We start from the raw sequence: 15483 nt of genomic DNA, 5'->3' as shown, positions 1-15483 counted from the left end.
TGAATATATGGACAGTCAGATGGAATGAATGAATGAACCGACAGACGATCAGGTGGTGAATGGGTGGGTGGGTGGGTGTGTGAGTGGATAGATGGATGGACAGGTAGTTGGAAGGATGGATGGATGATAGGGTGGATACTAGAGTGATGGACAGATGGATGAATGCATGGGTAAACGGTTGAGGATGGATGGATGGATGGTTGATAGGATGTATGGATGGTACGATAGGTGGATGGGTGGATAGATGGACAGATAGAGGGGCAGATGATATCCCCACTTAGATGTGGGCTGTGTTTGCCCTGGAGCATTATCTACTTCTGAAGACCCTCATAGGAGTTCTTGAGCGATGACCCCTTGCCTTTCTCATGACCTTCTTGGACACTGAAATGCACTCACCTGACTTGTCAGAGCTCCAGATTTTTTTCTTTCCCAAACTATCACACATGTGACTCCCCAAAGTGCCACCCCAACCTACTCTGTCTCTAACTGTGTCAGTTGAGAGATCTAAGAAGTTGCCTTCCTGCCAGCTGTCCCTTATTTGAGCTGCTGTGTGTCCAGCTGCCTGTTGCCTGGAGCAGAGACTCATGAAGGTGTGTAGAGGCTGGCAGCTGTCTGGTTTTCACTTTGAGCTTTATTTTCCCAGCCCCTCCCACAGGCTCTGTTCTGTGCCCCTGTTCCAGATGTCAGGCAAGTTGGGTCAGCCATCTCAGCAGGAGCTGTTGTTGTGTCTCCTCAAAACAGGTTGGGGACAATGTAGTCGGAATGGACACCATCAATCAGCCCTTCCCCGTTGTTGTGGACAAACCAGCAGATGACCTTAGTGCCAACCCTGGCATCCTTTCTGTAGTCTTTCTGAGAACCCCTGGGAAAAAGAAGAGAGATGCTGTGATGGCTGCTATGGTCAGGGACCTGAGGTTTGAAGAGGGTGTGAAGTTGGCAATTCTAAGAGTCCAAAATTATTTGGTCAAGAATTAGGTGACATGATTACACTTTCAAGGGTATCAAGCTTGCACTTTTCATCGAATAGGAGGAGGCTAGAAGGGCCAAGACCTCAAAGGAAACAAGGGTACCTCACATAAGACAACAGCCCACCATGCAAATAAGCCCTGCCTGGGCAGAGAGGGCTTTCTCCTCTTCCTGTCTTGTTGCTGAGAGGGAGAGGTATCAGAAGAGGCCTCTCACCTGGTGACAGTCAGTCGATGGTTCTTCACCACCATCGTGGCATCTGGCTTTGTGGGGTCAGAGCCTGGGTGGATATTGGACACTTCAAAGTCAAAGGGGTGGAAGAATTGCCCTGAGAATGAAAACATTAACATTGTTAGCTCCTAGTAACTGACATGGGTAACATGGCTGCTGACCTTTAAGGGTTGACAGAAAGGCTGAATGGGGTGTCGTGAGCTAGGTGAGTGGGAAGGCCTTGTACATCTCTTTCTCACACTGCTATCTGACCTGAACAAGCCTGTGATCTGAACATTGCGTACCCAGCAGCCCATGTGTCTGTGCTGACATCCGGTGACTGTCCACCACATAGAAGCCTAGAAAGTCATGGTGGATGGGATGTTTCTTCCAAACCTGGTGCAGGACAACCACAAAGGTAACCTCATCTCCAAAAGAGACCACCATGTTCTTCTTTCTGTTGATCATCACAGACAGCCTACAAGAGAGGAGGAGGTCAGCCGGTGGCTATGAGGCCAGTGGCCATGACAATGGGCATCTGAATCAAGGATGACTTTACAAGACCCTCTCAGTCCATGGCCCCTGAAAGCCCACAGACTCAACTATCTCAGGAGTGTTGGAAAGAGGATGCCTCATACATGTTCTCTATGCCCTCCATCAAGTGGATCCTTGTTCTTCTGTAAGCAGGAAAGAGGGCTGGCCTGGGAGTCCGGAGGTTTGGGGTCCAACCCCAGCACTTACTTCCTGTGCGGCATTGGGCAGACTCTGCCCCCTCTCTGAGCCTCAGTGGGAGTAGCACTCCTACCCTGCCCACCTGGCTCTGGGGCATCGGAAGCCATGGGAGAGAGTGAGGAGTTTAGAACTAACAAGTTCAGCCGCAGAAGGTGCAAATGGGGTTATTGTTGTGATCACCTAATGCTTTCCTCCAGCCAGCCCTTCCCTCAAAGTCAGTCCTGTGAATTGTCCAGCTGCCAATTCTGGCTCTGATGGGGCCCCAAGGATTGGTTGGGGGCCATCATGGTCACTCTCTTCTGTGGCGGGGGCCTGGGTTCAGGCCCCTGATCTTTCCTGTGACCTCCATGGACTTCCTGTCCTGGGGTTTGTCCAAATCCTTCAAGAGCCTCCATAGTCTCTCAGGCCGTAGTGTCCCTTGGAGACCTTGTAGAGGAACTTACCCATCTTGCGTGACTGTGACTGTGTCCAGCCATCTGAAAGTGCTCTGCGCAGCCCCGTTCCACAGGGTGATCTTCTCCGTCGTCACCTCAATCTGCAAGTCCATCTGAGCATTGGCAATTCCCAGTTTTCCAAAGTAAGTCTTTCTGGTCTTGGAGTCAGGGCTATCTCTCTTGTCACCAATGATCTGCCCATTAACTGTGATGCCTGCCAGAGGGATGGGGCCGGGGAGGTCAGTGAGAACTTCTGAGTTCAGACTGGTCTTGAGGGATGTACCTTTCCCTTCAACCAGACCTGCTGAAGAGTAGCTGAGTGGGGACCACAGGAGAGACCCAGACTTCAGAGTCCAGCTCTGCCTGTTCTTAGAAACCCTAGGTTTGGGTCATGCTGAGACACTGTGGATGTGTCCCTTGTCTGGGCCAGGAGTCAGAGAAAGATGATTCCCCAGACTTGCGCAGGGTCCTACCCCCAGGCCAGGCTTCCTAGCCAGTCTAACCATCTCTCCATAGTGCTGTCATCTGGGGACTGAGGAAGCCTGTGGCTTTGGGCAGTGCCCACCCCTGCATGCTCTGCATGGGAAGGTGACGCATTACTGGGCAGAGTTAGGACCTGGCCCTGTGCCCACCTGGGGGCTCCAGGTCCTCCCAAGAAGAGCCCCCTGTCCCCAGCCTCAGCCTGAATCCCCCACCTGTGACTGGGTCCTGAATGAGGCGCAGCACGGTGCCTGGGTCTTCATCGATGTTGAAGCAGAGGGCATCGTCTTTCTCCGGAACTTGGATGATGAAGTGTGGGTCTCCATCCACTGAGGGCACATCAGACAAAGGGCTGGCTTCTGGCACCTCACACCGTACCAGGGGCCTCCCTGAGCTGGACCTCTAGACATGCAGGAGAGCTGTGCCCGGGACCCTGAGCCTTGACCCCGGGGGGAGCCAGGGAACTCACCGTAGAAGTAGGCGTTCTGAGGAGGCTGGTAGCCAGCTGTAAATGCAAAGTGAGAGAGGCCTGAGCTAAGCCAGCAGCCCTGGTAGGTGCCAGGACCCCACCTGGAGTTTGACTCTTGCCTCTTCCCTTCATGCTCCCTAACGCCCCAGCCTCCAATCTCCTCAGGACACCGTGTGTATCAGCGTGTCCCCAAGAACAGATTCAGGTAAGACCACAGAGGGGAGCAGGGCAGGGTCAAGTTCTGGGCAGTGCACAGAGGGGGCTTCAACAGCCACATATACTCACTCATCAAGGCCATGGATGGGACCACAGATGTGCCTGAAGAGAAGACAAAAGGCAGCTGTGAGCAGGGTCTAGGGGTTCCGTCTCCACCAACCCTCTGCCTTCTGTCTTGGGAGCAACTGGCCCCAGTGGGGTCCCAACACTGTCAGATAGAGGTGGAGATGTGGTCCCAAAGCTTTGGCTTAGATAGGGGACATGCACTGGAACTACTTTGTAGGGCTGGTGGCAATCGGAGTGTATTTTCAGTGCTAGGGGCATTTTGATGTGACTAAGATGAAAGCCAGGGAGCTGGCAGCTACTCTCTCCTGAGTCAGGCTCACAGTGGAATCTGCCCTCACCCCTGGACTCTCCACCCTCCAGGGTGGAGGCTCACAGCTGTCAGTTGCTCCTTGGTAGTGAAACACCCACCCACACCCACACCCACTCAAATTCACATGTAAGTTTGCACGCATACAAATGTATGCATGCAAACACAAATGTAAATACATGTGCCAGTAATTAGGGTGTCATGAAGGGAAAGTGATGACCCACCCCAAACCTGAACCTGACACAGAAGAAAACAGGCAGGACAGTAGGGTCTTTGGGGGCCCTGCTCCATGGTAGAGGGTTGTGACAGGTGAGGCTCCAATTTTATGACAAGAAACGCAGAACCCTGTGGTCCCTCAGCAAATAGACTCAACCTCACTATGCCTTGTTTTCTCACTGAAAATTGCGAATCATAAAAAGGACCCTCTTGGAGAGTTGCTGTGGGATTAAGGGAGTATAAATGACTAACATGCTAACTTGCTGTTTTTGCAGGTCACAGCTCACTTTCATACGAGTTGTCTCTCCCTGGACAGGGGAAGTCTCCCTCAAGCAACCGATGGGAACCCAGAGGCTCAGAGAGGGGCAGAGTCACTACTTGGCAATAGAGCTGGACTGGGTCCAGGTGTCCTGCGTGCACAATGGCTTGTGAGGAAAGGCCCCTCAGTGCTCTCTCGCCCTCCTTCTGTAATGCCCACCCAGCTGCTCGCCAACACTTACCTTCTGCATCCACAAGCACAGCGAAGGAGGAAAAGGACAGACACGTTAGAAGCCATGGACTACTGGTGTGGGACCAATGCAAACAAAGGCAGCGGCTGGAGCAGGGGCCAGAGCTTGGTGCCTGGCTAGTCAGTCCCAGGTGTGGGCCTCTCAGCAGTCAGCTATTCCTGCCTGGAACCAGGAGCTCCCGGAAGCCACAGGCCTGGTCCAGCTTCTTACCTCCCGTGCCTTCCCATGCAAAACCCTTCAGCCACATGCCCTGTGTCATTGTCCCAGAAACCCAGTGGGCATCTTCCCGTTGAGTAGGGTGGTCTGTGGTCTGGTTGAGGAGGCTTGGTCACAGCCTCCAACTCTCAGAGCTCTCACAAGCCCCAGATGCCTGGTAGCCTGCTCCAGGCCTAACCTTCAGGTTGAAAATGCTTCTTCTAATCTAACTAAATCCTTCCATGCTACAGCCTAAGTCCTTTCTCTTGAAATGGGCCCGGGGCAAGGTGCCCCATTTACTCTCATCCCTCTAGAAATGCAGACATCCTCCTCATCCCATGCCCTGCTGTCCATGCTGACTGCTTCACTCTCCATGCCGCCTTCCCCACCCCTTGGCCCTTCTCCTCGGCCTGCCCCACTCCCCTGCTGAGCGCCCAGGGTCCTGGAGGGAGACCTCTGGGTTCTGGCTTCCATTCCCTGTGCCCACCTTCCCCAGGCTTGTCGGCAATGTCCTGCCGGTCCTCATTGTCCTCAGGCTTGGTCACCACCATGGAGGTCAGCGGAGTCACAAAGTGATACTTCAGGGACAGATCCAGGGCCTGGGCTGTAAGGTTCTCCTTCTCCTCACCATGGGCGTTCTTGCTGTGAGGAGGGGGTGGTCAGGAGGGTCAGCCCAGAGAATAGTTGCTGCCTGCCTTGGATGCCCTGGGTCCCAGAACCAGGCCAGGAGTGCCAGAAGCAGCCAAGGTCCCTTCTCCTCCACCCCTTTGTGGGTCCTGGGGAGTAGAGCCTATTGGAGCTCAGAAAAGACTGACTCTCCAGCTCCTGTGGCATGTGGTCTAGCCCTGTTTCTCCTCTGGCCTTAGTTTTCCCACCTATAAAATGCAAGGGACTACAGCTGGCCAAACTCTGTGCTAGGGCTTTATGAGTTTACCTGCCTCAATGACCACTGACCTCACCCTCAAGAGCTGGCCCAGCTCTGCCCTCAGGAAGCTGAGGGCTGCAGTCCCAGACTCCAGTTCTGTTCAGCCTCGCCCACACTGGACCTTGCTAGGTGTAGGGATCAGTGTGCTGAGGCCCTGCCCTGCCCTCAAGGGCACACCCAGGCTGCTGGCCACAGCGCTTGCCCACTTGAGCCTTTGGGCAAGAGGCCTAGATGTGAAAGCACAGGGCTTCTTACAGACTGCTCTGCAAACAATCCTGGTGCTGTGCCAAGAAGAGGGCAGCATAGCTGAGACTAGCTAGGAGTGTGCCTCCCTGGGATGTGCTCAAGTCTTCCTCCTCTCGTGCTCCCCCAGAGCACAGCCAACACAGGGGCAGGCACAGGTAGGGGCAGCATGGGGCCTGGCTCACCGTTTCTCCAGCAGCTGCTCAATGGTGAGGTAGGCCCAGAGCCGCTCGATATAATCCCCAAAAATGTATTCCCGCTCCTGCAGGGCCTTCTCCATCTCCTTCATGTCTACCTCTTCTGAGAAGGTCAGGTCATTGATGGCCTGGGGCGGGGGTGGAGGAGGCGAGGGGCTGGAGACAAGTGGGCTGGGTTCAGGGACCACCACACCTGGCCCAAAAGCTGGCACATCTGGCCAGAGCTCCATCGGTCTGGTCCCCCTTCCCAGCATACGTCCAGGCCCTGGTCCAGCTCACCCCATGGCCCTTCACATCTGCTTTAAAGATATCCTTGTACTCGTCCACCAGGCGTCCAGCCACCACGATCTCAGAGCCATCGTAGAAGTGCTGATAACTGTTCTGGGTGAGATCCAGGATGGCATTCTCAGGGTATTCCAATTCCACATTCATCAGCAGTGGGTTGGCCACTTCCTCGTAGAAGCCCTGTAGTTCAGATTGGAATGGATCACCTCAGACCCCAAGACAGACAGGAAGAGGCCCAGGGTGGACAAGCTGCCACCAATGCTATAGCATAGTGTCTGTCCCCCAGGGCTGGGCCAGCCTGGCTCCTGATTTTCACTTTCTTTTTTTTTTTTTTGAATTGGAGTCTCACTGTCGCCCAGAATGGAGTGCAGTGGCCGCTCCCGGCCACCACAGCCTCGACCTGCTGGGTTCCGGCGATCCTTCCACCTCAGCCTTCCAAGTAGCTGGAGCTACAGGCACACGCAACCACGCCTGGCTAATTTTTTTGATTTATTGTAGAGATGAGGTCTCGCCTGCCCAGGCGGGTCTCGAACCTACAGGCTCAGGCAATCCACTCACCTCAGCCTCCCAAAGGCACAGGATTACAGGCTGAGCCACCGAGCCCGGCTTCCACTTTACCATGGCCCTGACTATGTCCTCCGGCTCCTCCTTCACTCCCCCAGCCCCAGCTCCTAGATAGACACCTGGGAGAAGAGAAAGAAAGGACAGAGTTCCTGTCATACAGAAAGTATTTAAGGAATGTCCGTTGGAAGAAAAGCAAGAAGGAGAAAAGGAAGGGAAGAAAGGCAGACTTGAGAAGGTGTCATGGATGGAAGTGCAGAGATCTCAGGCAGATGGGAGGTGCCAGGCTGAAACTGCAGGGATGGAGATGACCTTGGCAACCAGGGGGAGAAACAGGTTGTCAGATTCAGCAAATATAAAGGAGTTTTATACAGTTGGAGTGAATGACAGATAAATAATGAGTAATTGTTTAGTATGTGTAAGTCTATTATGGGTTGAATGCGTACTCCTAAAATTCAACCTTATTTGGTGATAGTGTCTCCAAAATGAAGTCTTTAGGTGGGTCCTAATCTAATATGGCTGGGGTTTTTATAAGGAGAAGAGATTGAACACAGAAGGATACATGTGGAGACCCAGGGTCAAGATGACCACAGACAAGCCAAGGAGAGTCGCCCAGGACAGACCCTTCCCTCCTAGTCCTTAGAAGGAACCAACCCACTGCCACACTGATCTGGGACATCCAGCTTCTGGAATTAAGGGAAAATACATTTCTGTGGTACTTTGTTATGACAGCTCTTGTAAATGAATACAATGTCTTATGCAATATTTGGAGCATACTTACACTAAACCTGAGTTCACTGTTTTTCAGAAATTCATATTTAATCAAATGTCATATATTTGCTCTGACAACCCTACTATAGAAGCAGGCCTATTCTGTGTAGCCCGAGGACAAAATCAGACCACTATTAATGGGTCACAGGTGTTCAGAGGTAGGTTTCAATCCAAGAGAAAACTCTAACAACTGAAACTGTCACATGGTGGTACAGTTATGAGGTCTTCATTCCTGGAAGTATGCAAGACAAGGCATACCTGCAACTGCAAATTGGCATCCGAGTCCTCATAAATGCGCCGGGCAAACCCGTGATTCTCCAGGGCCATACTCTCTAGGAAGTTGTAATTCAGATTGTGGCCAAAGCCCAGGTTATACAAGGGGAACTTGCCCCTGATGGCGTTCCGCACATTCTCTTGGATTTTTTCAGGATTGCTCACACCTGTAGGAAAAGAGGGTATTCACACTCCAGCCACAGTCCTGCAAACTGGCTCTATCTGGCCCAGTTCTGTCTGGAGAGTTCTGACTCCCACACATGCAGAGCTGGTAGGGTCACAGCCATGAGCCCTTGTCAGGAGCCCTGGCAGTGGAAGGCAGAACCCTGCCCTTGAGGGGCTCCCCGGGCTTGGGAGACCCTAGAAAGAGGCCTGAGGTTTCCAGGTAGCCATGTACAGAGCCAAGAGCAGCAGCCAGGCACACTGGGTCAGGTTCAGAGCCACAGCATCCTCTCACCAACATTGGCATCCCCGTCGGTCAGCATGATGACAATGGAAGTGCTCCTCTCTGGGACTCTGTGCTCCTCCCGAGCCTTGTTCAGCATACTGATGCCCCTCAGCAGCCCATCGTTGATGTTGGTCACTGGGACACAGACAGACAGCACCGTGGGAAGGTGTCCTCAGGATGCCAAGTGCAGGGAGTCTGGAGTTGGGGAGGCCGGGATGGCAGGCCCTGCTTGTGTGCCCAAGGACCCTGTCTGTCAGTACATGGTGGCACTCAGCAAACACTGAATAAATCAGTGCATGAACCAGCAAATGACTCACACCTTCAAATGGTGATGCGAGGGCTGCAGAAGGGTGAGGGCCCACGGTGATTGTAAAGCAATTTGGCAATCAGTCTGATGGTCTTGCTAGGGGGACAGGGGTGTGGTGTAGACCTCACACATGCTTTTCCATAAGAAACAGGGCCAGGAGGAAGGGTTCTTTGTGGCCTTCTTTTACTGGGACTTGTAGGGCGCCAGGATCATGGCTTAGACACAGAAACAACGGTTTTTGTAGACCACAGAGAAGCCACCCTATGTCCTGTCTTCAAGTCTGAGGACTGCCTATTCCTCCCTCTACCCTAGCTCGTGTCTGCAGGGCCTGCTCATGAGGGGAAGCAGGTTGCTGGGGTGGGGGGCAGAGGAAGGAGCTGCTAGCAGGCGAGTCTGGCCCCTCTGCCCTTACATCCTCTGTCATCGATGTTCTTCACAAATGTCCTGGCCTCCTGGAGGTTCTCTGGAGTGGCCTGGACTAGGTCCTCTTTCCAAGTAGTCACATCTCCACTGAACAGGATGAAATTCAGGTAGTCTTCTTCTTTCATGTCCTCCAGGATTTTGAGAAGGGCATCCTTTGTCTGAAGGAGAGAGAGACAAGAACCCAGGAGTGACCCTGCAGAGAGCTAGGTTCGTCTAAAGTGGGCAGAGGCCTGTCCCACTCTCCTCTTTCCCCACAAATGACAGCTTTTTGTTCCCACCCGAGACTTGCCACTTGTGCTGAGGAAAGTACCTGGTCTAATTTCCGACCAGACATAGAACCACTGATGTCAATCACGAAGGCCACATTCTTAGGCACTACTGGAAGGCCTTGGGGTGCAAAGAAGTGCACAAAGTAGCCATTGACTATCTAGAAAGGGGAGAGAGAGAGACAAAGGTGACATCCCTTAGCAACACCACATGGACTACTCGTAAATAGAAGCCCAAGAATAGACGTTTCTATGCTACCCTCTAAGAGGGTGCTATACAAAGGCTCTAGGCCATCCCATGCCATGTAGGAAAAGTCAGCCTTGGGCTGAAGATGGAGGGTGATGCTCTATGTGCAGCTGCAGCCCCTTTTGCACCAGCCCACCCACAATGATGGTGAGTCAACCCCCGTGTACCTGTAAGTTGGCTGGAGACTCTCTGTTCACATCATAGGTGATGGTGAAGTCTCCATTGAGGAGAGAGTCTGTACAGGCTGGACATGAACGCTGTTGGTCTAAACTGGGCTTGAAGGACACATGGCCCTGAGGGATGGCAATGGAGAACCCTTGCTCAGCTTGGCCGGGGCCTGCCCACTGGCAGACCTAGCCTGGGGAGCCCTAGGGAGCAGAAGTGCAGCCCTCACAGGGTGGAGCTCTTTTTCTTTTCTTTTTTTTTTTTTGAGTTGGAGTCTCACTCTGTCACCCAGGCTGGCATGCAGTGGCACGCTCACAGCTACTGCAGCCTTGACCTGTTGGGCTCAGGCAATCCTTCCGCCTTACCCTTCCAAGTTCCAGTTCCAATGGTTGGAACTACAGGCACGAGCTACCACACCTGGCTAATTTTTTTTATTTATTGTAGTGATGAGGTCTCATCAAGTTGCCCCGGCTGGTCTCGCCCCCCGGGCTCAGGCAGTCCTCTTGGCTCAGCTTCCCAAAGTTATGGGATTACAGGATGATCCACTGTGCCCAGCCTAGAGAGGAGCTCTTAGGCAGATAGAGACCAGCAAGAGCTAGAAGCTGCCCACCACCAGGTGTGCTCTCCAGCCGCTAGGGATTGGAGGCTGTTGTTTGCCACAGTCTAGACTTTCTGAGTACTACTCTACCTTTGGAGGGCATGGGGCATGGGCACGGGCATGATTCAGCCTTACATTTTCTTTTCTTTTTTTTTTTTTTTTTTTTGAGACAAGGTCTCATTATATTGTCCAGATTGGTCTCAAACTCCTGACCTCAAGCATCTCTCCTGCCTCAGCCTCTTAAAGTACTGGGATTACAGGCATGAGCTACCATGCCCAGCTTCCATCTCCATTTTTGCTGGCCCAGACACCCTTTTGCTCAGCCTACCTTGGAGCTCTGCACTGAGGAGTCACTTAGGGAGGCAAGTTTTGCACCATAAAAAGTAACTTCCTGGGTGGCTTGGAATGTTGGAGTGTTGATGCCAAGAGAAGCGGAGGGGGGAGAGTGGCCAGCGGGGAGGAGGCTCTGGCAGGGATATGGCTCTGCAGAAGCCAGCAGCCCTGTGAGTATGTGCTCCTCAGACCTCATCCTGCAAGTCCTGAATGACTGAGGTCTGTTTGTATAAACATTTATTCATGCACTCCCCACTGGCAATAAGGGCCCTGAAGAGCTGGGGGCCTTGGGCACCAGGGGGCAACCACCCTCCTCCGAGAATGGAGTTCTTTCTAATCTATTATCCCTCCATGTAGAGTCACTGGATCTAAATTACTACCTCATCTCCTTATTGGCTAAACAGGAACCATGACCCCTACCAAGTCCGCTTCCCAAGGTGGAATGAGACTGGGCATCACAAATGGATTCCCAGCCGGGCTTGGTGGCTCAGCCTGTAATCACGCGCTTTGGGAGGCTGAGGTGAGTGGATTGCCCGAGCCCGCGGGTTCGAGACCCGCCTGGGCAACTTGGCAAGACCTCATCTCTACAATAAATCAAAAAATCAGCCGGGCGTGGTAGTGCATGCCTGTAATTCCGGCTACTCGGAAGGCTGAGGTGGAAGGATCACCAGAGCCCAGCAGGTCGAGGCTGCGGTGGCTGGGAGCGGCCACTGTACTCCAGTCTGGGCAATGGACTGAGACTCCAACTCAAAAAAAAAAAAAAAAAATGGATTCCAATCCCCCAGTACAATTAAGACACTCATTCATCTGGTAGGTTGCCAGCAGGCCCCTGCATTTCGCATCCTCACTCCTGACCCAAGCAGATAAAGCAGATAAAGAGTAAGGTGGTGGCTGCAGATTGATTCCCCTCTACCCCAATACAAATGCGTGCATCACCCAAGCCCTGGGCAGGGGGTCCTGCTGGGGTCAGTATTCCTGTCTCCTAGGTATAAGAGGCATCTACCACCTTTTTTCCTGAGAAGGACTTGGTGAGGGCGCTTTCCAGGAGGTCATTGGTGATGAATGTGGCCTCCGCATCCAGCAAGCTGATGCCCTGGGGCTCGAAGATATCTACTTCAATCTGAAATGGCCAAAGCAGAGACATGTCAGTGGCTGCAGAGGCCAACTTCAGGCCAAGGCCAGTGGGAAGGAGACGGGTCTGTAATGATGCAGGGACACCCTAGAACAATGCTGAGGCTCAAGACTGGAGTCTTTCACCAGGAGAATGACCCAGGGGCTTATAGAAGGGTACACTGACTCCAAAGCATTTCTACCACCTGCCATATGTGCCTCACTTTCCACCATGGGAGACTTTCCTTTGGTTTTCAGTTTTGAGGCAGGTAAAACGTGCAAGTACCCAGTTGTAGGCACCACAGAGGCACTTGGTGGTATTACCCTCCAGGGCCCAGCACCAAATCTGGATCTGCTGAGTTCAGCCCATCCCTCTCTCCTTGGTCCCTGTTGTGTGGCCACAACCATGTCATTCCTCTGAGCCTTCCCTGCACCCCATGCGGTTTCCACAGGGGCGGCAAAGCAGCTGATTACCTCAAAGTGTTTGACCAGTTGCTTGGGTTGGACCTTGAGGTACATCTCGTACTTGCCCTTGTGCCTCTTCAGCAGCTCCTCATAGCTGAGCTCAAAGGTGACATTGCTGCCCGCAGCCACATTGACGGAGACTGTGAACTTCTCCAGCTTCCTCCCCGAGGCCCTGAACCCAGTGAGAGACAGTGACTACTCCAAAGACTGCACAAACCCACCCTTCCTCGGCCCTAGGTTCAAAAAGGCCCCAGCCCTTTGCTTTAGGGAGACCCCATCCATTCTGAGCCCTGGTTGCCTCAGCCTCACCATGAGATAGGTAAAAATTGTGGGTACCTTTTGTTGTAACAATAATAATAGCAGTTGTTGTTTGTAGCCCTGAGGTCCCTTGAAGCCAAGGCATTCTCCTTGGCCTGGGGTCCACACTCACTTGACCAAGCCCGCTGTCTTGCCCTGGGACACAGCCTTTTCATACTGTTGCTTGGCAACTTCCTTCTCCTTGACACTCCCAGGGTAGGTAATGCCGTCAATGGTCCTGTGGGATAAAGGGTTAAGGGGGGGAGTCACATTGGGCCAGAACCCAGCCTGAGCCTAGTGCCAGCAGCCATGGTGGCACCCACAAGGTGAAGTTGGTGATGAAGGCTGTCTTGGGCAGCTCCACGTCAAAGGAAACCTCCTTGGCCATATCTGCACGGTTGACGGCTCTTGTGGTGACAACATTGTGAGCAAAGCGAGAAGTCACCTTGCAGCTGATTTGGGTACTGTAGACCTCGATGCCATCGGTCACCTGTGGGAGAGTTGGGCAGAGATCAGCCAATCAGGGAGAACAGGGAACCAGGTCTGCAACCTGGTCACCTCCCTTCCAAACTCCCTTGCAGATTTTGGGGCCCTTACCTGATGAGCAGCGCCTCCTTCCTCCCAGTCTCCCCATCTGAAGCCCAGGCTGCATCCCTGGTCCCTACATTCCATTATCCACCATTGTTCTGATGCTTGCTCTGCCTCCCCAGCTCTGTCATCTGATGACATGCAGCTGTAGCCAGTGAAATCTCATCCTGCCCTCTCTGCTCACCCTGAGCTCCAGCCTTACCCAGGACTCCACCCCAAGAACAGCTGCCTCTGGCTCCTCCTGTTCATCCTTCACACTGCACGTTCCCTCACACACACTCTAGCCCGCCTCCTGTGTCCTTTGGTAATCTCCTCATTCTATCTCCCAAACAGGAGCTTACTTCCTATGCCAAGGAAAATCCCCAGACACCCTCTCTCCAACAGGGGTGTTGGACTGAGGGAGGCCCCAGGGAGATGTTGGGGTTCAACAGGGATATGAAGATGCCTCATGAGCGTGTGAAGAGACTGCTTCACTGTACGTTCTCAGCCTGCACACAAGGCCAGGTACCAAGTGCTGTGTGTTTATGGAAGGAAGGGATGCCTGGATGGGGGGACTTTCTGGGCTGCATCTCACGAGGCTGGAGGGGCTAGAGTTCTGTGGTGCTCTTTCCCAGGGTCTTGTGTCATGTGGGTGTCTTCCAGGCAGGGGCCAAGAGCTGTTTGCCGGTTGAGAGGGACCTGCTGTTATTGCCCACACCTTTAGCAGTTGGGCAGCCAGCTCCATCCTGCCCTTCCCCATCTGGCCCCATTCCCAGTGAAAGTTCTCACCCCTTCCGGGAGGCTCCGTTTCTACAAAGACAAAAACAAACAGGGGGTCAGGCCAAGGCCAAGGTCACATGGCCTGGGGGAGGCTCTGGACTGGGATCAGGGTTCAGCAGCGCCCCTGCTCCACACATACACATTGAGGGTCCCCAGATGTAAGACTCTCTCAGAGCCATATGTCAGAGTAGGAAGGAATTTGAATAGATAGGGAATCTGAGGTCCAGAGAGGAGCAGATCTTCAGGTTACCCAGGGGAGCAGGGCAGGAAGAACTGAACATGGCACTCTCTCCATGCTCCCACAGGTTCCACCTCGTTCTGTCTCTCACTATGCCTTTCCTAGCCCCCTGGTGCCTTGGGTCTCCTCCCAAAGCACCCCCCCAACACACCCCCACCCCCACAGGGCTCAATATTTTATAGAGGCCTCTGCTCTCGTCTGAGACTTGGACCTGCACGGCCCCTCAGTGAGCAGTTCACGGTGCACTGCACGTTTGACAGGTGGGGAAACTGAGGCCCAGAGGGTTTCAAAGCCTTGCCCAGGGTTAGACAGCAGGTGAGTGTAGGTCTTGGCTGTAGCTCAGTTTCCCTAATGTCCAACTCTGTGTTCAGCAGCTCAGTGCCCAGCCTTCTGCCTCATTTTCACCCAGCTTAGAGGACTTATCCATTTTGGTACCTTCTGCCTATTTGACCCCCAAGGCCCAAATGGTGAAGAGGAGTCAGACTTACCCCAAGCTGGAAGGGGCTTCTTGGGAAGCCAGAGACCGCCAAGCCAGAGAGCAGAGCCAAGGTGAGGTAGGGCCACCAAGCAGATGCCATCGCTAAACACACAGGCCTTACCCACACCTCTTATGGGAGCAAGCCTGGTGTTTTCCAAGTGAGCCTGGTGATTTTCAAGCAGGGTCAGTGACCGGCTTGAGTGGGAGGAGTGGAGACGGGAATTTGGGCGTGGGCGGAGTAATGGGCTCCCAGATGTGTGTGCATGAGAGGCCCAGTGGGTATTATCAATAGCATCAGGCTTCACTCCTCACAGATCAGGGGACATGATGACACCCCAGGAGAGCAGATGTGTGTCAACAAATGGGCACTAGGACTCTCTGGTGTGCATGATGGAAACAGTTGTGGAGCTGTATTTAGAGCAAAGGGCATCTTGGCATTGCTGCCTCTTGTCCCCATCACTGATGTGGCCTCTGGTCTGGACCCCTGGATCACAGCCTCTCCCTTCTCAGGCAGCCAGGGCACAAAACCAGATCCATCACCCATGGGCTCAGAACTCCACGGTGGACCCCCTTTCTCATTACCTTTCTATGGCAGGTTACCCAGGGCAGCAGGCCTCCCTCTAGAGCCCAGGGAAAAGACAAACCCTAAGACCTGCAGTCCAGCTGTCTCTGTGATTGACTCCAATGTGTTTTTCTGAGCTTGCTC

At 53.3% G+C, this 15483-nt stretch overlaps 1 protein-coding gene across 1 annotated transcript; it reads right to left on the bottom strand.

Annotated features, from left to right (window-relative positions):
* Positions 1-611: 611 nt before the first annotated feature.
* On the bottom strand, positions 612-14905 carry LOC103257248 (inter-alpha-trypsin inhibitor heavy chain H3). Its single transcript, XM_008054979.2, has 22 exons — positions 14788-14905; positions 14071-14091; positions 13038-13204; positions 12848-12952; positions 12427-12589; positions 11849-11962; positions 9914-10039; positions 9544-9660; positions 9223-9391; positions 8513-8638; positions 8041-8222; positions 6445-6630; positions 6154-6293; positions 5288-5442; positions 5190-5198; positions 3577-3609; positions 3292-3327; positions 3038-3151; positions 2352-2556; positions 1482-1654; positions 1183-1294; positions 612-862 (listed from the first exon to the last, which is right to left on the bottom strand). Exons 1-22 carry the CDS (start codon positions 14875-14877, stop codon positions 733-735), a joined length of 2673 nt encoding a protein of 890 aa, XP_008053170.1. The 5' UTR covers positions 14878-14905; the 3' UTR covers positions 612-732.
* Between the last annotated feature and the right edge of the window lie 578 nt (positions 14906-15483).

Source organism: Carlito syrichta, unplaced genomic scaffold (assembly GCF_000164805.1).
Source record: "Carlito syrichta isolate Samal-C Ts95f unplaced genomic scaffold, Tarsius_syrichta-2.0.1 Scaffold301625, whole genome shotgun sequence".
NCBI lineage: Eukaryota > Metazoa > Chordata > Mammalia > Primates > Tarsiidae > Carlito > Carlito syrichta.
This window is presented reverse-complemented; position numbering and strand designations above follow the sequence as displayed.